The sequence below is a fragment of the Natator depressus genome, chromosome 7, assembly GCF_965152275.1.
Source record: "Natator depressus isolate rNatDep1 chromosome 7, rNatDep2.hap1, whole genome shotgun sequence".
In the NCBI taxonomy this organism is placed as follows: domain Eukaryota; kingdom Metazoa; phylum Chordata; order Testudines; family Cheloniidae; genus Natator; species Natator depressus.
In genome coordinates this window covers 32,648,182-32,674,184 of record NC_134240.1, presented here as the reverse complement: position 1 = coordinate 32,674,184, position 26,003 = coordinate 32,648,182, and the positions used below count along the sequence as shown (strand labels likewise).

Below are 26,003 nucleotides of genomic sequence, written 5' to 3'. Positions count from 1 at the left end.
CATGAGGGGGTGCCCCTCAAGGTGAGCTTACCTATATAGCAGCCTGGCTATGTGCTGGTCGGGGGGGGGGGGGGGCTGCCCCTCAGGGGGAGTTTAAGCCCCTCTCCTGGCTCCCCATGTCTGAACCGGGACCCTGCCCCACTGGAAGGGGAGCTGAGGTCTGGGGCTGTTCTGCCCCTCTGGGAGGAATCTGACCCTCTACCCCAATGTGTGAGCCAGCATCTGGGGCCCCTGGCCACCTGTGGAGGTCTGAGCCCTTATTCTCGCCACCCTGGCGTAAGGGTGTATGTGGGGGGCCCTGCCCCTCCTAGGGAGTCTGTGTCGCATTGCCACAGCTATTGCAATGGGAATTCCACCCATTACAATCAAGGCAGCATCCTGGGACCAGAGCATGGGAACTGCTGCCAGAGATCCAGGGTGCTGCAGGATTCTCCCATCAGACACACAGGGCCCGTGGGATTCAGTAGAGCCCTGGCAGCATTAAAACAAAGCCTTTTCTCAAAGCCCACTGGGAAACCAAGCCAATGAGGAGATGCGAGTGGGGAATGGATCCCAGGGCGGGGTCTATGAATCACTTAAATCCCATTTCAGTCCTGCCAATAGGGATTTACAGCATGCACGAGAGTGACTGTCACCCAGCGGCAGGGATTAGGGGATAGAGGGATTAGACCGATAATGAGACTGGGGAGCTAGAGAGTGAAATTAGGGAGATCAACAGAGAGTTTAGCGGGAAAGAGGAAGATTAGACCAGTAGGTAGAGAGATAAAGAGAGATTGGATGGGGAGGTGGGGGCTGAACTGTTGGGGGATGAGTAGCTGGCTGGCTTTGTCTGGAGATGGAGGGGTGTATATGGGGATGGATGGATGGTTACATACAAGGATGGATCAGTAAATGGGGAGGTGTATGGGGATGAATGGATAGGTATGGGGATAGAGAGAGACAAGATATCTTCCATTGGACCAACTTTTGATGGTGGAAGGTGCAAGTTTTTGAACTACACAGAGGTAACCTTCAGATCTAGGGAAAGAAATCCAAGTGTCTGAGCTAAATACAAGTCAGGACAGATAGTTAAGCATAAGGGGTCACGTTGCAGGAAGCCATTTGAGATGGAGTGGCCCATCAGGGTGAGATCGTGATGTTAAAGGCATTTGAAAGCACCATTAAGGGTTAGCAGGCAGGTGTGTGTTAGATTGTTGTAATGAGCCATGAAACCAGTCTCCCACTAAGTCCATGGGTTTTAGTGTCTGTCGGCACTATGGTGCTCCCAGGCATTGTGCAGGTTTCATTTGAGGATGAGGCCAGAGAGGTCTGATATGGAATGCACATTTGGTGAGAAGTGTTTGCTCCCCGGTGACAGGGTGTTTTTATTATTTTTCTGTGTGAGTTCATTCAAGAGCAGAGGCTGGTGCTGCTTTGATTTGGTGGGTCCTTGTCTGTGGGGAGTTTGCTTCTGATGATGAGCTTGGCAAGATTGGGGGTTGTTTGAAAGCCAGAAAGGGGGTTCAGGAAAGACTTTTTTCCAGGATGTGGTCCCTATCGAGTACGGGTTGAAATTGTTTGATGATCACCCATGTGGGTTCCAGTATGGGATGGTACATTACAGCTAGGAGTGTGCGGCCGATGGATTTTTTTATTTTTATTTTTTTCTGTACTGAAGCAGGTTCTCTTGGGGTATTGGATGGCCCATTCCATGATGCGATCTACTTCTCTGGTGGAGTGTTCTTGTTTGGTGAAGGTGGTTTTAAGTTTTAAGGTGTGTATCCCAGACTTTCTCCTCAGCATGTTCTCTGGCATCTGAGTGCCTGTCTGTAGAGAACAGATTTTTTGGGGTGTGGGGTGGTTGCTGGATGAGTAGAGGCGAGTGGTGATCTGTGGGTTTCTTGTACATAGTCATTTGTAGCGTTCTGTTGATGAAGCTAATTAGAGTCCAGGAAGCTGATGTGGGTATGGGAGTGTTCTAGAGAGAGGTTTGTAGATAGAGGCTGGTTGTTGAAGTCATAGGTGCCAACTTTCTCTCTACCTGGGGGGTGCTCAAATCCACCCCCAACCCGCCCCCGCTCCACCCCTTCTCCCCTGCCTTGTCTCTTCCCACCTCCGCTCTGCTCCTGCTCAGCCTCTTCCTGCCCTCCCCCCGAGCACGCCCCATCCCCACTCCTCCCCCTCCCTCCCAGCACCTCCTGCATGCCACAGAACAGCTGTTCTGCCGTGTGCAGGAGGTGCTGGGAGGGAGGGGGAGGAGTTGATTAGCGGGGTGCCGGGAGGCGCTAGGGGGAGGGGGAAGTTTGGTTGCTGGTGGTTGCTGAGCACCCGCTAATTTTTTTTCCATAGTCGGTGCCTATGGTTGAAGTTGGTGGAATCTATGAAGGAGTCCAGAGGACAAAAATATAATGTCCCTCAGGTCTCTCATTGGGTTCATGGTGCATTTTTTTCAGAAATTCTTCCTTCAGGTGGCCCATGAAGAGGTTGGCATATTGGGGAGCCATCCTAGTACCCATGTCTGGTCCCATGGTTTGTACTAAGTGTTTGTTAAATGTAAGTTGTTATGGGTGAGGATGAAATGGATGAGTTTGGGGTGGATTTCTGAGCATTGTACATTATCCTGTAGGTATCCGAGGCAGGCAGTAATGTTGTCATGGTGAGGGATGTTGGTGTATGGAGAGGTGATATCTATGGTGGTGAGGGTGCTGTTCTGAAGGAGCTTGTTAATGCTGAGGAGTTCCTGGAGGAAATTGGTAGTGTCTTGAAAGAGGCCTTTTGTGTGGTGAGTGGTTTGAGGATGGTTTCTATGAGTCCTGATATTCTTTAAGAAAGAGTGCCATGGCCAGATATGATGGGTCCAGCTGGGTTCCCTTGTTTGTGTTTCTTGGGAAGTATGTAGAAGGTCCTGGGCGGGGGTGGGGGGTGTAAAAGGGGGGTGAGGGTTTCGGGAAAGGATTTGATGATTTCCTTAAATACCTGGGTGAAATGTGGTTTGGGGTCGTCTTTGAATTCTTTGTAGTAGGTGGTGTTGGCATGTTGTCAGCCTGTCTTGTTGACGTAGTCATCGCAGTTGAGGACCATGATGACGCCCCATTTATTGGCATGTTTGATCACTATCGGGCGGTTGGATTTCAGGAATTGTATAGCTATATAGCTGTCCTCTCGGTGGTAGAGAGATTATTGTGGCTGTTTCAGAGTAACAGCCGTGTTAGTCTGTATTCGTAAAAAGAAAAAAGAAAAGGAGTACTTGTGGCACCTTAGAGACTAACCAGTTTATTTGAGCATGAGCTTTCGTGAGCTACAGCTCACTTCATCGGATGCATAGCATATCATGGAAACTGCAGAAGACATTATATACACACAGAGACCATGTGGCTGTGATGTTTGTTAAAGATTTCACTGTTTGTTTTCCTGAAGCAATTGATATGATACAGGTTGTGGTTTCATCGGATGGGTCATGGTCAGTCAGATAATTCTATTTTCTTATGGCTATCTGTGGGGATGTGGTAGTTATGGGTGATCTCATCTTTGTGAAAGAATTCCTTGAGGTGGGGTCATCAGAATTCTTATAGTTTGTGCAGTATCAGGTTCTGTGGTGGGGCAGAAGTTCAGTCCCTGGGAGAGTACAGATCCTGTATTTCAGTTCAGGTTGATTATGTTGGGGTGTTGTGTCCATGTGCTGGGTGCTGGTGTCATGGTTGTCTGTTGGTTGTTGCAGTAGGTTTCACTTTTTGCGGTGGCTTTCATCAACTGTGAGTGTGTTTTTTGTTTTGTTTTTTTTAAGATGCTTTTGGTTTCCTGCATGATCTTCAGGTAGGTTTTCTGATTGTTTTCTTACAGTGCATGGAAGCTTGTGATGATTTCTTGTTTGAGCTGGTCTCCTCTGCAGTAGGTAAGGTGCAGGAGGTGGTTCCTCAGTGTTTCTGAGAAACAGCCAGATAAAATAATGGGGTGTGTGGGGATGGGTAGATTAGTTGACAGCTGTATGGGGTTGGGCGGATTAGATGATGTGATGTATGGATATGGGTAGGGGGGGTACATGGGGTTAGGTAGATTAGTTGATGGGGTATGTGCGGTGAGTGCATGGGTGGGGGGATACAGTAGCTGATGGGGGTGTGTGGGGAGTATGAGGGGGTACATTAGCTGATGGGTTCGTGGGTGGGGGTGTGGGTACATTATCTGATGGGGTGGGGGGGTGCATGGATGGAGGTTGATGGGGTACATTAGCTGATGGGGTGCATGGGTGGGGGGTGATGGAGGACATTAGCTGATGGGGGTGGGTAGCTCAGATAAGCACGTGACACTCTTCGCTGTCCCCCTGTGACTGCCCATCAAGGCCTTTACTGTCATGACCTTGACACAGGGGTCAAATTACCGACCCAGCGGCCGCAGCGTCACACGCGCACTGCGGCATCTTCCGCGCAGCCGCTCGCTCGCGCCGGTGGGGGCCTGCCCAATGCAGGGCATGCTGGGAGTTGTAGTCCCTGCGTAGCCTGCCGGGGCACTGATTTGCACGGTTCCCTCTCTCTCCCTCCCCCCCCCTACACACACCCTGCCTGCCTGCCCCACCCCCTCTCTGTGCCAAGCTGTGACTGGCAGGCGCCATTCATAATCATGCACCCCCCTTTGCGTGCTCCGCTAGGCCAGGTGCTGGGAGAAGACCTGCGGGAGGCACGGGGGGAGGTGCCAGCTGGGAAGGAGGTTGAGGAAATACTGTCATTCAGCAACTCTAGTGCCAAGGTGGCTTACAAACGTGCCCTGGCCCTGGCTTCTATCCCTGGCTTGGGGGTGGGGTGGGAGCCAGGACTCCTGGGTTCTATCCCTGGCTCAGGGAGGGGGGTGTAGTTGGTTAGAGTAGGGAGGGGCTGAGATTCAGAACTCCTGGGTTCTGCTGGGACCCTGACTGGTAATGGTATGCAGTAGCTAGAACGGGGCTGGGTGGGAGGCATGGTGAATGGGTGGTGATCAAGTGACATGCCTGGCTTCAGTGGAGCGACATGGTGGACCTAGCTGCTGCCTTCTTGTGCCTGCAGTGAACCTGTGGGGCTGATACTGAGGCCCGGGCTACGTAGCAATGTTTCAGACACAGGTGATTGATTTTTTTTTTTGAAGTGACATTGCTATATTGGCAAAAGCCCTAGTGTAGAAGCAGTGACACTGGCAAAAGCGTGCCTGTGCTGGTAGAGCCTTATTTCACTCAAGGAGCTGGCATCAGCTCGACCCTCCAAAGCACCCTTTTGCTGGTAGAAGCCACGTCTCCACAAGGAAGGTTTGCTGCCATAGCTATATTGGTTCACATGTATATAATATACACCGCTTCCCCCCCCCCCCTTAGCTTTCGCCATAATGCTTTGAAGTGAGGTCCCAGCCGTACTGCGCTATTATGAAGGAGGAACTTGGTTCTGGCTGAGAAAAATCCTGGTAACCTTGGAAAAGGGGAATATAAAAAGGAGGACCAGTAGTAAAGAAAGATCTTGATCTCCCGTCCTCACCTTCTCAGTGCAGGGGGGACAGGATTGCAGTACCATCTGTTCAAAAAAACCAGCTCCCCAGTAATATGGTGTGGGAAGTTCACCCACACTCCTTAAAAATGTATGCGTGCACACTGACACACACATCCTCACACTCATGCATGGACATACATACTCATGGATGCACAAACACACAAAACTCTCACTTGTGCGCACCTTCGTGCGTATACAAAATAAGGATCTGAGAGTTGAGGCCCCTGAACTGCAGGCCAGAAATAGAAATGAATATGACAGGGCAATCTTCCCTCGCCTGATCCCTTCTTAGGGGTGAGGGGAAAAAATAGCACAAGGTTAGCACATGGCTCTTTTCATAACTCTTCAGGGGAGGAGTTTTGCTCAATTGATTATTCATGAAGGGGAGGGGTGCACAGAGAAGGGGATCTGGGGCCTTTCAACTCTTGGGCAATGGTTCTAATCCAGTCCCAGGGCTGGGGGACAAGAGGCCTTTCCCCACTAAGGGATGCTGATTCCCATATGGCCCTAAGGTGGATACTGATTGGCTCAGTGGCAGGCAGGGAATGGGATATGGGGTCTTTTCCCTTCTGTGGGTCAGTGGCTCTGTTCCAGACCCAAGGCAGGGGACTGGCAAGGTTGGCTGAGTGAGGAATGTGTTATGCTGCCTTTCCCCTCTAGGGGCCACAGTCTCTGATCTGGCCTGAGGACAGGGCCCTGGCTGGATTGAGAATGGGAGTACAGGTGGACTCTTGAGTTTTCAGTCATTTAAGTGTGCAATCGTGTGTGCCAAGTGCATGCTGGGCTGCCAGTTTCATAGAATCATAGAATATCAGGGTTGGAAGAGACCTCAGGAGGTCATCTAGTCCAACTCTCTGTTCAAAGCAGGACCAATCCCCAACTAAATCATCCCAGCAAGGGCTTTGTCAAGTCAGGCCTTAAAAACCTCTAAGGAAGGAGATTCCACCACCTCCCTAGGTAATCCATTCCAGTGCTTCACCACCCTCCTAGTGAAAAAGTTTTTCCTAATATCCAACCTAAACCTTCCCCACTGCAACTTGAGACCATTACTCCTTGTTTTGTCATCTGCTACCACTGAGAACAGTCTAGATCCATCCTCTTTGGAACCCCCTTTCAGGTAGTTGAAAGCAGCTATCAAATCCCCCCTCATTCTTCTCTTCCGCAGACTAAACAATCGCAGTTCCCTCAGCCTCTCCTCATAAGGCATATACTCCAGCCCCCTAATCATTTTTGTTGCCCTCCGCTGGACTCTTTCCAATTTTTCCACATCCTTCTTGTAGTGTAGGGCCCAAAACTGGACACGGTACTCCAGATGAGGCCTCACCAGTGCTGAATAGAGGAGAATGATCACGTCCCTCAATCTGCTGGCAATGCCCCTTATTATACATCCCAAAATGCCATTGGCCTTCTTGGCAACAAGGGCACACTGTTGACTCATATCCAGCTTCTTGTCCACTGTAACACCTAGGTTCTTTTCTGCAGAACTGCTGCCGAGCCATTTGGTCCCTAGTCTGTAGCGGTGCATCGGATTCTTCCATCCTAAGTGCAGGACTCTGCACTTGTCCTTGTTGAACCTCATCAGCTTTCTTTTGGCCCAATCCTCTAATTTGTTTAGGTCCCTCTGTATCCTATCCCTACCTTCCAGCATATCTACCACTCCTCCCAGCTTAGTGTCATCTGCAAACTTGCTGAGGGTGCAATCCATGCCATCCTCCAGATCGTTAATGAAGATATTGAACAAAACTGGCCCCAGGTCTGACCCTTGGGGCACTCCGCTTGATACCGGCTGCCAACTAGACATGGAGCCATTGATCACTACCCGTTGAGTCCAATGATCTAGCCAGCTTTCTATCCACCTTATAGTCCATTCATCCAGCCCATACTACTTTAACTTGCTGGCAAGAATACTGTGAGAAACCATATCAAAAGCTTTGCTAAAGTCCAGGAATAACACATTCACTGCTTTCCCCTCATCCACAGAGCCAGTTATCTTGTCATAGGAGGCAATTAGGTTAGTCCTGTCTAAGAGCCTGACTCCTGTGTAGTGGGGACTGAGCAGCCCAACCCAGCCAGCCAGACTCGCAATAGTGGAGGTCAAGCTCACACACTAAAAATAGCGGGGTGGCTATTGCAACTGCAGCGGAGACTTGTGCTAGCCACCTGAGCTCTGATCCAGCAGGGCCTGAGCTGCTGCCCAAGCTGCAATGTTCACATGACTATTTTCTGTGCGCACTAGCACAAGCCTGTTGGTCCAGGCTGGGCTGGTTGCTGCCTGCAGCAGTGTAGACATACCCCAAGTGACCAGGCAGGCACCCATCCTGTAATCTCCTCCTGCCCCCAGCGTCAGTGGTTTGCGTGCATGGTGCTGTGACATGGAGACAATTCGTACTCAGCACACAGGGCGTGGGGGCCCTTTCCTGGGGTTTGAACATTTTGGCAATAGGAAAACTAGGGCACAGAGAAGGGAAGTGCAGGGTCATGCAGGGTGTACTTGGTAGGCCAGGGAGAGAACCCAGGCACCCTGCTTCCCAGCATTCTCTGCTCTAACCCACTAGACCACCACCCCCCCCCCACACACACACACACACAAACTCTCCTTCCAGAGCTGGAAATAGAACTCAGCAGTCCTGGCTCTTATTTTCCTCCTTCTGCAACCACTGGAACAAAGTCCCCTAATCAAGTCATTTATATATTAAAAAAAAAAAACCTAGAGCCAACAACAAATAGATTAATAATAGTTATACAGTGATAAAAACCTCAAGTCACCCCATAGTGTCTGAGTGTCTAGGACACGCAATGTTTTGAGACTGCCAGTGATTTGGCTACGTGGGATTCTTCTCTATCATTTATTTGACTCCATCCTTTAATCTAATTGCATCCTAGTCTAATTACATCTTATTGCTTTATGATTCTTTCCATTCATTCCCTTCTATTATTATTCTAATTTCTCCATAACATTCTCAGCCTGCCTTCTTCCTATTCCATTGCCTTCTGCTAACTGAATTACTCTGTCGTTCTTACCCACTAATTTTCATTGTCTTGACTGCTAATTAATTTGAAAATCATTACACAATAGTAAAAATTAATATCCCAGCCACCACGAGCAAAGAAGTGACTTAGAGTATGTATATTGCCACTACACTCTAACCCTGAGCTGAGGTTTGAACCGAAGGCCGGCTTCCATCTACACAAAAATCAGTCAGATTTTGGTCAGCAACCAAGCAGGACCTGGGTTGTGGGCCTGCTCGGAGGTGGGTCAGAACCCAAATTCTTCTGTGACTCCGGTCTAAGCCCTGTAATTTTGCAGGGTTGGAAACACTGGATCCACAAAGCCAGTTTTATAATGCAGTGTAGCATATGCTCAGATGCCAAGGGGGTGGGGGAAGGAGAAATAGATTGGGGTTGTGTATGGGGATGAATACATAGATGGATGTATATGTAGCTAGAGAGGCCTGTTCTGGGAGGGAAGGTTAGATGGCTAGAGGATGAGTATGGAGATGGATATAGAGAGGGAGGGTTTCACAGATAGACAGATGAGGCTGGGGCTGGAGAGATTGGACAAAGCAGTGCTTTAATGTTTTATTAGTCCATGTAATGACAATAGCAGAAGCCCTTTATCAGCACTTCCTACCGTTGTGATTAACCCCCTCTGTCAGTGCCGGTGCTAGCTCAATCAGGGGCCAAAAGCAGAAATATTTCTCTCTCTCCGCCCCCCCCCCCACTAATAATTAATAGGGGCCGCTCAAGCTGCTCCTCAGGGCCCTAAGCAATTGCTTGGTCTGCTTACGCCTAGTACAGGCTCTGCCCGCTGTTGTTTTCACCCCTACAACTCCTCAGCCAAGAGGGCCCCTAGCGAAGGGGGATTCCCAGAGAAGTGTGGGCGGGATCAGATGAATAATTGATAAACCAAGGGGCGGAGCCTCATGAGCCGGGAGGCGGGGCGAGGGCCTCCCTCGCCCTCCCGGCCTGGAGGAGGGGCTCATGAATAATGCACCAATCTGGTCGGGTTAATAATACATGAGGGGCGGGGCTTAGGGCGCATTGCTGCAGCGAGCGGGCTGGGCAGAGCAGAGGTCCAGGCTCCTTGGTGTCCCTCCCGCTCGCCCGGTGCCGCAGTGCCAGGGCCTGTGTCCCGCCGCGTGCAAGCCCCCCCCTGCCCGCACAGGCCAGCCAGGGCCCCGCCGGAGGCTGCAGGATGTCTCGGCCGCTGTCGGATTATGAGAAAAGGAAGCAGATTAGCGTGCGGGGCCTGGCCGGGGTGGAGAATGTCTCCGACCTCAAGAAGAACTTCAACCGGCACCTGCACTTCACGCTGGTGAAGGACCGGAACGTGGCCACCCCCCGGGACTACTACTTCGCCCTGGCGCACACGGTGCGCGACCACCTGGTGGGCAGGTGGATCCGCACCCAGCAGTACTACTACGAGAAGGACCCCAAGGTGAGCGCACGGGGGCGCGTTGGAGAGGGGCGCCCTGGGAACGGGTACGGCGGGGCGGGGGGATGCCCATGGGCGCAGTGGAGAGGGGGTGGTGGGGGTGTGTGTGCAGGGCTAGGGGAGAGTGCGCTGGGGTACTCTGGAGAAGGGGGTACCGGCTGGCTGTGTGTTGGGGAGGTGGGAGTGCTCCGGGGCGTACAGGGGCAGGGAGGGATAACACCCAACAGCTGAGCCAGGGGAAGGGCAATGGGGTACTGGGGTGGGGGGGCTGCCAGGGAGCGGGAGAAGGTCCTGGGCACAGCAGCAGCGCTACGTGAGAGATTCCATGGGGCAGGGAATGCGAGGGGCAAAGGATCAGGCGGGAGAGGTCCAGAAGGGTCGGGAGCAGGGGGGCACCCAGGCAGGGGCTGCAGCCAGCGGGACCACCAGGAAAAGGGCAGCGAGGCAGGGGAAGGGACAAAGTTGCAGGACATTGGGGCAGGGCATGTCTGGGGCAGGGGGAGCAGACAGCAGAGGGGCTACCAGGGTAGGTCAGAGCTGCTGCTGGGAATAGTGGGGCTGGGGGTGTGTGATTGTTGGACAGGCCCCTTGTTCTAGGAGGATGGGGAAGTGGGCAGTGGATGGCTCACAAACCAAAACCTCCCTCCCATATGTGAGCCAAGCTCTAGCCTTCTCCTGACACCTGGGAGCCAGACTCCAGTGCTGGGATTCTCCCCCCTGCCCCCCAGCCAGGTTGGCTTGGCGTCTGCTCCACAGAGGGTATAAATACCAGCTGGACTACTGCCACCAGCTGCCTCAGACCCTTCAGCTCAGGGAGTAAAAACCTGGGCTATTGGCACTGAAGGGCTTGGGATCAGACCCATGGGCCCATCCAGACCAGTACTTTCCTTCCCTGACCCCCGTCAGGCCCATGCAGCCCCATGCCTGGTGATTCACAGGACAGCGCCCCTGGCTGGTTGTGGGGGTCAGTGGGAACTAAGCAGAGCCAGTAGGCTTCCTCCCCGGGGGCAGGGATGGGTCCTGCCCCTCTCACCTGAGCATCCCCAGTCCCAGGCTAGTATCCTATCCACTGGGCCAGCCTGCCACGGGGACAGTGTGCTTAGGGCCCGCTCTGGCTAGCGGGTGAGGAGGGCTGGGGGAGGGTGCACCGTTGTCACCATCTGAGCCTGGTTTCCCCCTCCCCCCCCCCGAAGTTGGTGGGTGGGTGTGTGTGTGTGTGTGTGTGTGTGTGTAAGTAACTCGTGGGGCGGTTCCTCCAGAGACCCAGGCGGGACCCGCAGACCCACTTGCCCTCCCCCAGCCGCCTCTGCTGCTACCCTTCCCCCACTCCCTCTGCTGCCCCTGCCCTTCCCCTCTCCCCCCACATCACCCTCAAGCCCTTTGCTCCCCCAAGGTTTTCTGTCCCCCATTTATCTCCGCCGCTCTCCCACAGCGTCCTCCTGTCCCATCACCCCTTGTTCTTTCCCTCCCCGGGCCCCAAACGCCTCTCTGAGAGCGCCTTGGCCATGGTTCACCCCTCCCGGCCGCCCTCCCCCAATCCCTGGCTAGCCCCCAAGTCCTGGGTGTGTGTGAGCCAAGGAATCAGCATAAACTGCCTCTCAGAGACCCGCGCTGGGGGCTGAGCAGCTGAGCTGGGGAATCACAGTGGAGGATGGGGCAGTACGAGGGGATTGCAGGCCATTAATCCCCTTCCTGTTCAGGGGGGTGGGGGTGGCAAAGGTAGCAGTAACTGGACATTTGAGCCAGTAGGTACAGATATGAAGAGTTGGTGGTGCCACCTGGCATGCTGGGAGATGGGGGGACCTGCAAGGGGGGAGCTAGGGTTGGGGGAGAGGTTTAGGGTTAGAGGGTAGTAGGTTTGGTGGGGGCCACGTTTGAAGGATGAAGGAAGCAGGCAATAAGAAACAGGGCCTTTCCCCTCTAGGGGGCGCTGGCTGTGATCCAGCACCAGGGCGGGGGGACTGGCTGGCTCGGGGAGCAGGCGGTGGTACACGGGGCCTCTCACCAGAAGTGACAGGTAATTGGGGGTGCGGGAGGAATCCCAGCTCTCAAGACCCCTGGTTTTGATTCTATCTCAGCATCCTGGGCGGGGGCACAGTCTGGTTAAATTTAGCCGAGCGTGACATTTGCTGTTGACTTTTGCCATTTAATCTGGGAAAGAGCCTGTGTCAGCCCATGGGGTGGGGGACTGGGGCGCGGGGGCGGGGCTGGGACACTGGATAAGGGCAGCGGCTGCATACCTGAGACGGGCTGACAGCACGGCTGATGCCCACCTGCCCTCCCCCAAAGGTTAGCTGGGCAATGAGCGCCTTTGAATGGCCTGCTGTATTCAGCAGCAGGGGCTTGATCTATGGGCCCCAGCAGCCAGCCACATGCACACCCCTCCCCCCCGCACCTGTCCCCCATAAAGTGTCCTGCCCAAGTAGGGTGGCAAATGGGATATGGAGTGTTTCTCCTCTAGGGGATGCTGACTCCAGTCCAGCCCCAGGGTGGGGGACTAGTGTACTTAGTGGGCCAGAGAATGGGGCATGGGGCCTGTTTCCTGGGGGTGGGGCTGACTGGCTCCCCAACCCTCCCCCTCTCTCTGCAGCGCATCTATTACCTGTCGCTGGAGTTCTACATGGGCCGCACCCTGCAGAACACCATGGTGAACCTGGGGCTGCAGAATGCCTGCGACGAGGCCATCTACCAGGTACCCAGCGCCGGCTGGCCGGGGGCAGGTGGGGGAGGAGAGGGGGTGGAGCTGGGAGAGGCAGTGCCAGGGAAGTGGGGGGAGGGGATGGACAAAAGGGAGCCAGCTGCTGTCCCCTAACCCCCGCTTTTTCCTCCCCCCACAGCTGGGCCTGGACATGGAGGAACTGCAGGAGATCGAGGAGGACGCTGGGCTGGGGAACGGGGGCTTGGGGCGCCTGGCAGGTGAGGGGAGCCAGCTTGGCAGCCACGGAGCTCAACGGCCCTGTGTGCCCAAAGCCAGGAGTGCCCCCCAACACACACCCAGCCCCCTGACACTCCCCCCAGACAAAACAACCTCCGACACTCCCCCCCCCCCGCCCCCAGACACACATCTGGCACCCCAACGCTCCCCCCAGACATAATCTCCAACACACACCCAGCCCCCCAACCCTCCCCCCCAGACACACACATGGCCCCCCAACACTGCCTCCAGACATAACAACCTCCAACACTGCCCCCTCACAGACACACACCCAGGCCCCCAACACTGCCCCCGACACACACCCGGTCTTACACTGACACCCCCCCTCCCCAACATGACATGACTCCTGACACTGCCCCCTCACAGATACACACCCAGCCCCCTGACACTGCCCCCCCAGCTCCTCCAAGACCTAACAACCCCTGACACAGCCCACCCAGACACATACCCAGCCTTCCAGACGCTGTCCCCTGACACTGCCCACCCAGAACCACGGCTCTGCCCCACAGTCAAGAAAGAAAGGAATCCAGGGGCCCTATTCAGCATCTGCACCCGCACCCACACCCACCCCCATCATTGTCACCCTACTGCCTGTCTCCCTCCCCCACCTTCTGCACTGTAACCCCACTGCCTGACCCCTTGCCCACCTGCATCACAGTCATTCCACTCCTGCCCCGTCCTCCATTTCCCACCCCATCACTGTGACCCCACTGCCTGTCCCCCTTCCTTCTTCCACATAGAATCATAGAATATCAGGGTTGGAAGGGACCTCAGGAGGTCATCTAGTCCAACCCCCTGCTCAAAGCAGGACCGATCCCCGACTAAATCATCCCAGCCAGGGCCTCTACCTGCCCCCCATCCCTATCCCTTTTCCTGCCCTCCTGGTCTGGCTGTTACTGCGCTACCCCCCCCCCCCTTTCCCCTTGATCTGGCTGTAATGCCCAACCCCTGCCCCCCTTTTCCCCCTCAGCCTGTTTCCTGGACTCCATGGCCACCCTGGGACTGGCCGCCTACGGCTATGGCATCCGCTATGAGTTTGGCATCTTCAACCAGAAGATCTCTGGGGGCTGGCAGGTGGGTCGCACCCCCCACGGTGCGGGGGCTGGGGAGGGGGCTCCTTTCCCCCAGGGGAGCAGGGAGGGCACTGGGGGGATGGGATGTGCGTTGGGGGGCTGGATGCATGTCCGGGGGGGGGGCAGTGTAGGGTAGGAGTGGCCCACAAGTTGCCACCAGTTTGGGGTAGGAGAGGCCCAGCAGGGAAGTTGCCCAGGGGCCAGTGTGGGGTGCCCTGGGTGGGGAGGCAGCAGGTGCTGCAGGGCACAGGTGATCGCAGCAGGAGATGGGGTGTTGGGTAGGTGGGATGCCCCGGGTGTGTGTGTGTGAAGGGACCCCGGGGGGTGGGGGGAAGCAGGATGACACTAACCCCTCCTCCTCCTGCCCTCCCTCTGCAGGTGGAGGAGGCTGATGATTGGCTGCGCTATGGCAACCCCTGGGAGAAGGCTCGGCCTGAGTACATGATCCCAGTGCACTTCTATGGGCGCGTGGACCACGGGCCTGATGGCACCAAGTGGGTCGACACGCAGGTGAGTCTGGGAGGCCTGGGTGAGATGTGAGTGTGCATTTGCACAAGAGAGGGTGTGAGTGTATCTGTATGTGATGGCCTGGCAGCCATGCATGTATCCCTGCACAAGTGAATGGTGATTGTGCATGAGTGTCTGTTCACATGCAGGGCTGTTGGTGCACAAGCCGTATACATGGGGAGAGAGGTGCATTCACAGGCCTTTGCACATGGTAGTGCGAGTGTGCAGGTATGCCAGAGTGTGTGCGTTTGCAAGCACAAAAGTGGGCATTTCCATGCAAGTGTGAGCTCCCTGTGCACCAGGGGCCTGAGCGTGCTCACATGTACCTTTGCACAAGTGCCTCCATGCATGTGCAATTGCCCAGAAGCACAGGTCCATTGCACGAGTGCATCATCATGCTCAGCATTCTGGGAGTACGTATGCAGGGAGCCAGGACACCTGGGTCCTCTCCCTGATTCACTGGGGAATTCAGTTCCCCTGTTTGTTCTTTAGTTTTCCCACCCGTAAAAAGGGGGAGTGGAGGGTATTATGGGATGTGAGGTCAAATGGCCTGCTGGGAGAGGCTGGGGTTGGGCTCTCTGCTCTTTGTGCTCACCGGAGTGCCGTGGCTGGCACTAACCCTGGTGTCCTTTGGCAGGTGATCCTGGCTCTTCCCTACGATACACCCATACCTGGTTACCGCAACAACACTGTCAACACCATGCGCCTCTGGTCTGCCCGGGCCCCCAACGAGTTCAATCTCAAGGACTGTGAGTGAAGGGGGGGCCCTCAGGCTGGGCAAGGGTCTGTGTCTCTGCTGGATTCATCGCAGCAGCCAAGGGCCAGGCATCAGACCCCCTCTGCTGAGCAGGGCTGGGAGACAGCTACCGAAAACTGGGGGCGGTGGCTCAGTAGGAGGCAACCTCCCTGCCCCGTCAGTGCTGCTGACCCAAATGCCCCACCATTAAGGATCCCTGTATAAACAGCCCCTCCCATGCCCCTCCCTGGAGCTGGCTCCAGAGCTGCTGGGTAAAGGATCCCTATACAAAAAGCCCCCAGGCCCCACCCAGAGGTGGCTGAACCTCATCACTGGGTGAGAGATCCCTGTATTAACAGCCCCCACCCCAGAGGTGGCTGCACCTCAGCACCAGGCAAGGGATCCCTGTGTGAACTAAGGCCCCATTCTCTCTCTCTGCGCCTCAGTTAACGTTGGTGGTTACATCCAAGCCGTGCTGGACAGGAACTTGGCCGAGAACATTTCTCGGGTGCTGTACCCCAATGACAACGTGAGTAGCCCGCCTCCCACTCCAGTGCCCCCTGCATCCACTGCAGAGTTTCCTGGGGGGAACCGGTCCTTTAAGGAACCTGTCACACCTGGGGTGTGGATTATACACTGCAGAGGAGGGAGGGTGTTCTGCTTCTACACCCAGCCCCCTGGTCCGGCAGCAGGGATAGGGCCCACGGGGTCAGGTGGGTCTAAATCTCACTAGCCAGGAAGATTCACCTTTGGGCAAAACTGGGATTTCCCTCTGCCCCCAGATCCCTGCCTCTGTGATGTCCCAAATGTTACCCCCTTCAAGGTCTCTGCAGCCATGTGGAAGCCTAGGTGGGAGAGTGAGACACCCCCTGTCTACTGCTTGGGGAGGCTGGAAGTCAGGACTCCTGGGTTTCAGCCCCTGCTCGGGGAGGGGGATGTAGTGGTTACTGGTTAGGAGCTGGGTAGCCGGGACTCCTGGGTTACATTCCCAGGTCTGCCACTACTTTCCCTATGCTGTGAGCAGGGTCTGCAGAGAGCCCATGCTGCATCTGAAGCCACTGGTCCATTCTGTGGTTGGGACTGTACAGGCCTGGAGTGGGTTGGTGGATGCCTCCATCCTCACCTGCCCCTCCTCCCTGCAGTTCTTCGAGGGCAAGGAGCTGCGTCTGAAGCAGGAGTACTTTGTGGTGGCGGCCACCCTGCAGGACATCATCCGCCGCTTCAAATCCTCGAAATTCGGCAGCCGGGACCCCGTCCGTACCTCCTTCGATGCCTTCCCTGACAAGGTACTGGCCTCTCCCAGCAGGGGGCGCTGTAGGGAGCAAGGCAGGAGAGCTGGCTGTGCAGGGAGCTCTCAGCTACTACAGCTTTGGCCTTGCCCAGCAGGGGGTGCTGTGGGGAGTGGGGCAGGAGCGCTGGCTGTGGTGCAGGAGCTCCCAGCTACTCCAGCCCTGGCCTCTCACGGTTATCCTCCCGGTTATCCTTATGCTCATGCATCCTCTGTCATTGGTGGTCTGAGTTCTGCCCCTCTCCTGTAGGTTGCTATCCAGCTGAACGACACTCACCCCTCCCTGGCCATCCCTGAGCTCATGAGGGTGCTGGTTGATATTGAGAAACTGGACTGGGACAAGGTAAAGGGTGTGATGTCGGGGGCTCTGTGCTGTAGGGAATGGATGTCATTGTTCTTCTGTTGAACAGCCCCTATGTCCCACCCCAGAAGTTGCTGCATCTCAGTGCTGGGCTGGGGATCCTCATGTGCTGTCTCTCTCCCAGGCCTGGGACATCACGGTGCGGACCTGCGCCTACACCAACCACACAGTGCTGCCTGAGGCCCTGGAGCGCTGGCCCGTCCATCTCTTGGAAACCCTCCTGCCCCGGCACCTGGAGATCATCTATGAAATTAACCAGAGATTCCTTGATGTAAGCTCCTCCCCCAGGATGGGCGGGGGTTAATCCAGTAGAGAAGTCCCTTTCCCTCCATAGGTGGCAGGAACTGAAATGTGTTAGTCTAGGACTCCTGGGTTCTGTCCCCAGCTCTGGGAGGGGAGTGGGGTATAGTGGTTTAGAGCTGCGGGGTGCTGTCAGGACTCCGGGGTCTTTTCCCTGGCTCTGCAGCTGATTCGCATGTGCTCTTGCTGGGGTGAAGTTGTGGAGCGGGTGGGGAACCAAATTTGGGGTGTATGTCTTAAGAGGGAACCATGGGCATTTGGGATTGGCTCCTACTTGGGGGCAGGGTGGGTGCTGCAGGGGTGACTGTCCTGGGGCTAGGACAGTGGGGGGACCCCCATTTTCCTCCTAGGGGGGCTCGGTTGCGGAGCCTCCCCTGGGGGTGCCTGCTCCATCTGGATTCTGCTGTTCCCTCCCCCCGCAGAGAGTCAATGCCATGTACCCCGGGGACTTCGACCGACTGCGGCGCATGTCCTTAGTGGAGGAGGGCAGCATCAAGAGGATCAACATGGCGCACCTGTGCATCGTGGGCTCCCATGTCATCAACGGGGTCGCCCGCATCCACTCCGACATCCTCAAGAAGACTATGTATGTGCCCCATCCCTTGCCATGCTCTTCCCCCTCACTCCCCTGCTACTTTCATTCCTTTCCTCTTTCATCCACTCGGTTCTCTTTTCCATCCTGCATTTTTTCCCATTTCATTTTTCCCCCTTTTTCGCCCTCTTCTCTCTTTCCTTTTATTTTTCCTCTTTCCCTTTTTCATTCATTCTCTTTATTCCTTTATCTTTCTCTTCTCTTGTTCCTTCCTATTTCATTGTATCTTACCCTCTTTTTCGTTTTCATTAATTCGCTTCTTTCTGTTCTGTTCCTGTTTTTCCTATATATTTCATTCTTTTTGTCCTTCTTTTTCTGTTCGTTCCCTTATTTCTTTTTCTCCACTTTTGCCCCTTTGTATTTTTCCTGTTTAGTTAATTCTTTTCCCTCTTTTTCTGTTTGTTTCTCAGACCTCATTTTTTCCTAATTCACTTCCCTTTTTGTTCTTTTAGTCTCTTCTTTCCTCTTTGGTTCTCTTCCCTTCATTTCCCCTGATTCATTCACTCTTCTCTTGATCCTTTCGTTCCCTTCTTTTCTCTCTCATCGATTCTTGCATTTGTTCTCTCACACATTCCTCCTTTCTCTTCCCACTCCTTTGCCCTTTTGCCCTCTAGTTTGTTTTTGGTCCTTCTTTGATTCTGTCCCTTCTTGGTCCTCTCATTCATTTCTTTCCTGTTTCATTCCCCTTCTCTCCCCACTTCAGTTTCAAGGATTTCTATGAGCTTGAGCCGCACAAATTCCAGAACAAAACCAATGGGATCACACCTCGGCGCTGGCTGGTTCTGTGCAACCCAGGGCTGGCTGAGGTCATTGCCGAGGTGAGTGCAGGGAGTGGGGGGCCTGTGAGGTTCCTGGGGGGAAGGATCCTGGGTGGTGATATGCAGGGAGGGGAAGCAGCGGGAGGGGGAGTTTGGAGGATGCACAAGGCAGACAGACAAGTGCAGGATCTTTGGGGGGCACCATTCAGTGATTGTGATTCAGACAGGGAGGGGAGAGTTGGGGGGGGGATGCTATACATAGTCATGGGGGGATGACCATTCCGAGATGGGGGGGGCTCTATGGGGTGGGGGGATGCTAGATACAGACAGGTGTTGGGGGACAGGCTGCCATGCAGGGATGGGGGCTCTATGGGGTGGGGGATGCTAGATACAGACAGGTGTTGCGGGGCAGACTGCCATGCTGGGATGGGGGTGCATTCATAGGTTAGACCCCTCTCCTCTGCCTTGCCCCTGGAAGGGCAGAGCAAGGGGTGCCTGCCTACTCTCCTGTGCCAGGCCTGGCTCTGACCCTCGTCTCTCCCCAGCGTATCGGGGAGGAATACATTTCTGACCTCGACCATCTGAAAAAGCTTCTGGCCTTCGTGGACGATGAGGGATTTATCCGGGACGTCGCCAAAATTAAACAGGTACCGGGATGTGGAAATGGCACCTGGTGCATCTTCCCTCTAGGGGGCACTGGCTGTGATCTGGCTCCAGGGCAGGGGATGGGATGCAAGGCCTAGGTTCCCATCTCTGCTCTCCCATGCCAGGAGAACAAGCTGAAGTTCGCTGCCTATCTGGAGGAGGAGTACAAGGTGAAGATCAACCCGAACTCCCTCTTCGACGTGCAGGTGAAAAGGATCCATGAGTACAAGAGGCAGCTGCTCAACTGCCTCCACGTCATCACCCTCTACAACCGTAAGTGCTGACCCCCCAACCACATGCCAAAGCTAGGGGGAGAACCCAGGTGTCCTGACTGCCAGCCCCCCTGCTCTAACCACTAGTATCCACTCACCTCTTTGGTAGTGCTGTCAGTGACCGGGACATGGGCAGCCATACCTAGAGTTGGAACAGGAGTCAGACCCAGGGGCTGCAGCAGGAGTCGGTAGCCAGGAATTGGAGCCTAGGGTCAGGACTGTGTCATCTGGAATGGGGCAGGGCGGGGGCAGAGCCAGGGCAAGGCAGGGGCTATCACTGTCAGTGGCAAAGGCTTTGAGCAGCTGCTGCACTGCTGCTGGCCTTCAGAGCCGGTCTGCTGACTCTTCCCAGCTATGAGGCCAACCTCCAGGCCAGCTGCACTCACTGGGTGGCCAGGAACTGGCCGGCTGCTGGCCCTGGCACACTGGCCCTGACCCTGTGTCTCTCCCCATCCCCCTGCAGGGATCAAGAAGGAGCCCAACCAGTATTTTGTGCCACGCACCGTCATGATCGGCGGCAAGGTGAGATCTGGGGGCCAAGGCCCACCCCTCTTGGTGCTGCTGTCCCCTGGTGGGAGGCGAGGGTGGGTGTTAAGCGGCAGTCTCAGTCTCTGTCCCCCCGCAGGCTGCCCCTGGCTACCACATGGCCAAGATGATCATTAAGCTGGTCACGGCCATCGGGGACGTCGTCAACAACGACCCCGTCATCGGCGACCGCCTCAAGATGATCTTCTTGGAGAACTACCGCGTCTCCCTGGCTGAGAAGGGTAGGGAGGCTGTGACCTCTGACCCTGCTATCCTTCCCCTACACCTGCCACCACTGCCCCAGATCAGGCTAAGTGCCCGTCTACCCCACGCAGCAACTTCTGACCCCACTATTCTCCCACCAGGAGCGGCAGAAGGTCCCTAAAAGTTGTTGGGGGGCCATTGGCACCCGAAGTGTGGCTCCGCCCCACATGCTGCCTCTTCTCCTTGAGGCCCCGCCCCCATACCTCCGCTTCCCCCAAGGCCCTGCACCTGCGCTGCCTCTTCCCCCCCGCCCCCGACCATGCCCCCCCCACTCACTTGTCTGTGCCCCTCACCCCCCGTTGCTCGCCCTAACGGCTGGTAAAAAAGGGGGGCATGTCTCCCCAGCCCCCTCCCTCCATCTCCCCCCGTTCTGGTACTCCTGTCTTCCACCCCAGATCAGGCCAATGGGGCTGTCTGCCCCTTGCAGCCTTCTCTGACCTCCATCCCTTCCACCCTGGTTCAGGGCTGGGTCTAGCCCACATGGCGGCTTCTGACCCACATTACTTACATTCACCCCCCCCACAATTGCTCCGGATCAGGCAAATGGGCCCATTCGCCCCACATGGCGACCTCCCACCCCAGCCCGGTGATCCCGTCTCTCCCACAGTGGTCCCGGCGGCCGACCTGTCCGAGCAGATCTCCACAGCCGGCACAGAGGCCTCAGGCACCGGCAACATGAAGTTCATGCTGAACGGGGCGCTGACCATCGGCACCATGGACGGCGCCAATGTGGAGATGGCAGAGGAGGCGGGCGAGGAGAACTTCTTCATCTTCGGCATGCGGGTGGAAGACGTGGAAGAGATGGACAGGAAAGGGTGGGGGCCAGACCACTGCCCCTCCCTCATGCAGGGAACCTCCCTGCCAGGCCCCCCTCCTATGACCCCTTCCCTGCTGCTGGATTCCTGCTCCACCTTCTCTATACGCTCCCTGCCTAGCTGCCGGAATCTTCTCCGCTGCCTGGATCTCCTACCTATGGTGCCCCCTAACCCAGTGCCAGATTTGCACCCATCACCAGCTGCCAGGACCCTCCCGACACTACCTTCCTCCCCTACTGCTATGATCCCTTCCCAGTGTCCCCCCCACCTGGGCTCCTCATGCCATTTGCGTGCCCTCCTGTGGGGATCCTGCCCCCATTCCCTTAGCCTGCCTTCCCCATGCTGCTGGGGTCCTTCTTGGGGACTGGTGGGGGAGCCAGGTTGGGCAGGGAGCTTGGGGAGTCTCCTGCGGGAGGCCAGGCTGGGTGCTTCTGGTTTGGGGAGAGCCCCTGAGGCCACGCTGGGCTGGGGTGGAGCCATAATCCTGAGGTAACCTGCCCCCCTTCACCTCCCCTCCAGCTACTGTGCCAAGGACTATTACGACCGCATCCCCGAGCTCAGACAGGTGATGGACCAGCTGAGCAGCGGCTTCTTCTCCCCCAAACAGCCTGAGCTCTTCAAGGACATTGTCAACATGCTGATGAACAATGACAGGTGGGGGGGCACTGTGGGGAGGGAATAAGGGACAGAGGCAACTATGCCTGGTGTGGGGTGGAGGAAGGGGGCTCTATCCAGGGCTTAATTTGTAATGAAAGTGGGGCCGGGGCTCAAGCAATTTTTTTACTTTCATAAGTGACCTGCCCAGAGGTGCTGGGGCTCAGCCCTAGCACAAATTAAACAGTGGCTCTATCCCCAGCTCTGGGAGGGGAGGGGGTTTAGTGGGTTATGGGAAGAGGGGCTGGGAGCCAGGACTCCTGGGTTCTGTTCCCACGAGTGCACTCATAGTGAGGGGGAGCTGAGGCAGTGGGGGAAGGGTTTCCCCAGAGCTTTGAGTGTCTGCTGCTGGCTATGTTCTTGGGAGAGGCGCCCGGTGTCGATCCCAGCTGTGGGCAGCAGGTGGCAGCATGCACAAAGACCCCCAGCCTGACACCCTCCTGCTTCCCCTCCCTCTCCAGGTTCAAAGTGTTTGCGGATTACGAAGCCTACATCAAATGCCAGGAGAATGTCAGCTCCCTCTACAGGGTGAGTGTGCACCCCTAGTGGCCTCCCTGGGGTACTGCACCCAGCACTGGGAGGGGAGTGGGGTCTAGTGGGTTAGTGGCCTGGGGAGGCTGGCAGGTAGGACTCCAGGGTTATATTCCTGGGCATCCTGTACATGTTCTTTTACCTATCCATCCATCCCCGTGCCCTCCCCTCCTCCATCCATCCATCCCCGCGCCCTCCCCTCCTCTGTCTGTCTGTCCCTCCATCCATCCCTGAGCTCACCCCTCCTCCATCCTCGCGCCCACCCATCATCTGCAGACACCCATCTATCCATACATGCTCCTCTATCTAGCCATCCATCCCCCCCATACACGCCGTCCCTCCATCCATTCCCACGCACAGCCGGCCTGCCCATTGACGCTCATCCAGCTATCCCATCTGGCCTCCCTTGCCCAATCCTCCAGCAGTCCATGTGTGATTGCTACTGACCTGCCTCTCTCTCCCCAGAACACCAAGGAATGGACCAAGAAGGTCATTAAAAACATCGCCACCTCGGGCAAGTTCTCCAGCGACCGCACCATCGCGCAGTACGCCCGTGAGATCTGGGGTGTCGAGCCCACCCGCCACAAAATCCCTGCACCTGATGATCCCCGTGAATAGCCCCCCTGAGGCCTGCCTGACCTTGCCCCCGTCACCAACCAAGCGCCACCGGGTGCCAGCAAACAGACACTGCGCTGGCTTCCCCCAGACGCTCAGCCTGTCCCCCATTGTGTGTGGGGACCTTTCCCCCCCTCTCTTTGTGGGGGATCCCCCCTGTACCCTGCCCAGGGAGAACTGGCCCTTCCTCCTGCCTCTGCCTAGCTGAGGATAAGCAGAGGGACATTTGGATTCCTGTCCCTCCCCCCACCCCCCAAATTCCATGGAATTTGGGGATGAAGAAGCCCAGAGAAATGAGATGCTGGGTGTTTAATTTCCTCCTCTCTCTCCCCCCATAACATGCTATTTATTTAAGGGTGAGAAATTCCCCCCCTTTATAAACCCCCATCCAACCCATTTAGTGGGTGAACACCCAGCTATGTTTTGGGGCACACCCATTCTGTAGGTTAAAATCCCATGGTCCCCCATCTGTTAACGAGGCAGAAGGTGTGCCAGTTCCCTAGGGGAGGCATGGGAGTTGTCCTTCGCAGGCCCCCAGAACTATGACCCTCTTCCTAGCACACCACTTTTGCACCCTGCTCCACCCCCCAGCTTTGCGTGTGATGATCTGGGGTGGGGTGCCCTGCCTCTGCTACCCTGATGTGGTTTTAAATTTGGGGGATCAGTCCCCACCTACTGGAGACTTTTAAAATAAACAGAGTCACTCCACCCGCCCCCCAGCTTACATCTCTGTCCATACATCCGTCCCCCTGCTCCGCATTCACCCCAGGGCGGTATCAGTGCCTAGTGCTAACCCCCACATAGCTCATTGCTACCACTTGAAGTGTTGTGTGTGGTTTTTTTTCTTCCTGGTTTGGGGGAAGCCGGCGGGTATGGGTGTCAGGACTCCTGGCTTCTATTCCCAGCTCTGGGAGGGGAGTAGGGTTTAGTAGTTAGACCAAAGAGGGAAAGAGAATCAGGACTCCTGCGTTATATCCCTAGCCCTATTGCTGTACCTCAGTGCATACTGTTTTTCCTAGGCCATAAGACTCCTATCCCACAGCCAATAGAACCCAGGTGTCCTGCCATGTACTTGCTGGCCATTTAGGGGGCATTTTTCTTGTTTTTAGGGGTCCTTTATAACTTATGGCAGGGAGCCTGTACAAATACCCCGTGACTTTCAACTCTTAATGTGGGGCAGGTGGAATGGAACAGGCTGGGGATTTGTTGGTAATTTTAATGATGGCCCTATGTGTGTGTGTCCCAGCCACCGCCCGCACTGGGTGGGGAGTCCTAGGAGCTGTGGCGTATACCGCTCTACCCCCCGCTTTCCCCAGCTGTGGAGGGTCTGGGGCTGTGAGCCAGCAATAAAGATGACACTCAACACTCTCTGGCTGTGTTGCTTTTTTCCCCGCTCATGGTCCTCCCCCCTCCCCCCACCTCACCCAGAAACTGGAGTCTTGCCCCCAACCCTGCATGTATCCATACCTGGTGCCTCCTGAGAGGCAGGACTCCTGGGTTCTATCCAGCTCTGGGAGGGCAGTGGGGGCTAGTGGGTTAGAGCAGGGGGGCTGGCACCCAGGATTCCTGGGTTCTATCCAGCTCTGGGAGGGCAGTGGGGGCTAGTGGGTTGTATCTCCAGCACTGTCTCTAGCCTTCTGTTGACCTTGGGCCAGTCCCTGCCCCACCTGCCAGAGCTGCCATTCACAAGAGTGAGTGACAGGGGGTCTAGAGAGGAGATGGAAGAGTGTGTGAACCCCTCCCCCCCCAGGCCACAGCAGCTGCTCATTACCACCCAGGGAGGGGGAATTGGTGCTAAAAATAGCTCCCCCAATACAAACACCCCGGCAGTGGGGGAGGAGATTCCTAGTGGCAGGAGGGGAATGGGGTCCTAGTGGGTTAGAGGACTGGGTGCCAGTTCTCGGGAGGGGGCTTGGTGCCAGGACTCCTGGGTTCCTTGGTTTGTGACATTTTTATGAACCATGAATGTAAAGGATTGTTCTTTTTTTTTTTTTTAATCACAACTCCAGTAGCATCCCCCCAGCACTATCCCCTCTTTCCTCTTTCCCCCCCCCACTCAGGGGTGAGCAAGCTGGCAGGCACTGACACCCCCCCCCTTTCAAGCAGCAGGCGCTGCACTTACCATAATTGGTTCCAAGGCTGCTGGGAGCTGCAGTGATTAATTGGCATCTCAGCAGGGCAGTGAGCCCATAGAGATACAGCCAGCCAGCCAGCCAGTGTGTACACACACACAGAGCTCCTGCACACTCTTGTACTCATGCTTTGCCAGCTCTCACACTCAGCTGGTTCTTGTGCATGTGCACACTCACACCCACTGAGCCAGCGCACACAGAAAAACACACTTGTACACATGCTCTGCCAGCTCAAGCCGCATACTCCAGCAATTCCTGATGCGCACATAAGGGGATGCCAAAGAGCAAGAGAATAACTGTAGCAGCACCCCCACATGCCCTCTCGCTGCGAGGCTGGGACCCAAAGGGGTTTGGCCCCATTTGCAATGGGGAAACTCAGTGGTCAGCTTGCGCCCAATGTCTCACTGACATCTGAAAGTAGAACCCAGGAGTCCTGGCTCCCAGCCCCTGCCCCACTCTAACCACTAGACCCCACTCTCTTGCCAGAGCTGGGGATGGAACCCATTGTACGGTAGTCCATCTTATCACCCCCCAGTCTCCTCTCCTGTACCGGAGCAAAGCCTGGGTCCCAACAAATGCCCCACTGCACAGGTGGGGCTACAACCCCTTAGCAAGCACTGTGGCACTGCCCCCACCCCTTCCGGGGGGGTGGGGCTCAGGATCTAGGACAGCCCTGCACACCCAGCAATGCACTGCAGTTGCACCTGCTCTTCTAGGTCAGTGAGCGAGCAAGTTTTGACTCTTGGGGAGACATGCACTCAATCCAGAGGGGGGATGGGAAAGGGGTGGGGAAGGGTGTTCCCCACCCTGCCCTAGAGTTTAGGACTGTTTGCCAGCCACAGAAACGTGCATGGCGTTTCTGTTCAACCACAGACCACTTCCCCCCCCACTCAGGCTGCTCCACCCTGTCCGGCATGGTGCCCCAGCGAAGGGGCGGAGACTGTTCTCCATGATTACTGATGGGCAGCTGGGTGCTAAAATGGGGTTCAGGGGCTGACAATCTGGGCCTGAAGGGGGGAGGGGTGGACGATGCTGCAGCTGGCTGGGCCGGAGGGGGAGAGGGTGACACTGACACTCCTTGG

At 55.8% G+C, this 26,003-nt stretch overlaps 1 protein-coding gene across 1 annotated transcript; it reads left to right on the top strand.

The window, feature by feature from the left end:
- Nucleotides 1-9,499: 9,499 nt before the first annotated feature.
- Nucleotides 9,500-24,151, top strand: PYGM (glycogen phosphorylase, muscle associated). Its single transcript, XM_074958026.1, has 20 exons — nucleotides 9,500-9,921; nucleotides 12,509-12,610; nucleotides 12,756-12,834; nucleotides 13,824-13,927; nucleotides 14,305-14,436; nucleotides 15,071-15,182; nucleotides 15,616-15,698; nucleotides 16,312-16,455; nucleotides 16,708-16,800; nucleotides 16,943-17,089; nucleotides 17,541-17,704; nucleotides 18,414-18,528; nucleotides 19,014-19,115; nucleotides 19,239-19,386; nucleotides 19,849-19,907; nucleotides 20,011-20,152; nucleotides 20,782-20,989; nucleotides 21,509-21,643; nucleotides 22,105-22,171; nucleotides 22,640-24,151. Exons 1-20 carry the CDS (start codon nucleotides 9,679-9,681, stop codon nucleotides 22,790-22,792), a joined length of 2,532 nt encoding a protein of 843 aa, XP_074814127.1. The 5' UTR covers nucleotides 9,500-9,678; the 3' UTR covers nucleotides 22,793-24,151.
- Nucleotides 24,152-26,003: the final 1,852 nt, after the last annotated feature.

Bases quoted from the DNA above. Each gene is read 5' to 3' on its own strand.
- PYGM (XM_074958026.1), top strand. From the start codon at position 9,679: ATGTCTCGGCCGCTGTCGGATTATGAGAAAAGGAAGCAGATTAGCGTG. The intron at 12,835-13,823 runs GTGAGGGGAGCC...TTTCCCCCTCAG, and splicing joins GGGCTTGGGGCGCCTGGCAG to CCTGTTTCCTGGACTCCATG. The intron at 22,172-22,639 runs GTGAGTGTGCAC...CTCTCTCCCCAG, and splicing joins ATGTCAGCTCCCTCTACAGG to AACACCAAGGAATGGACCAA.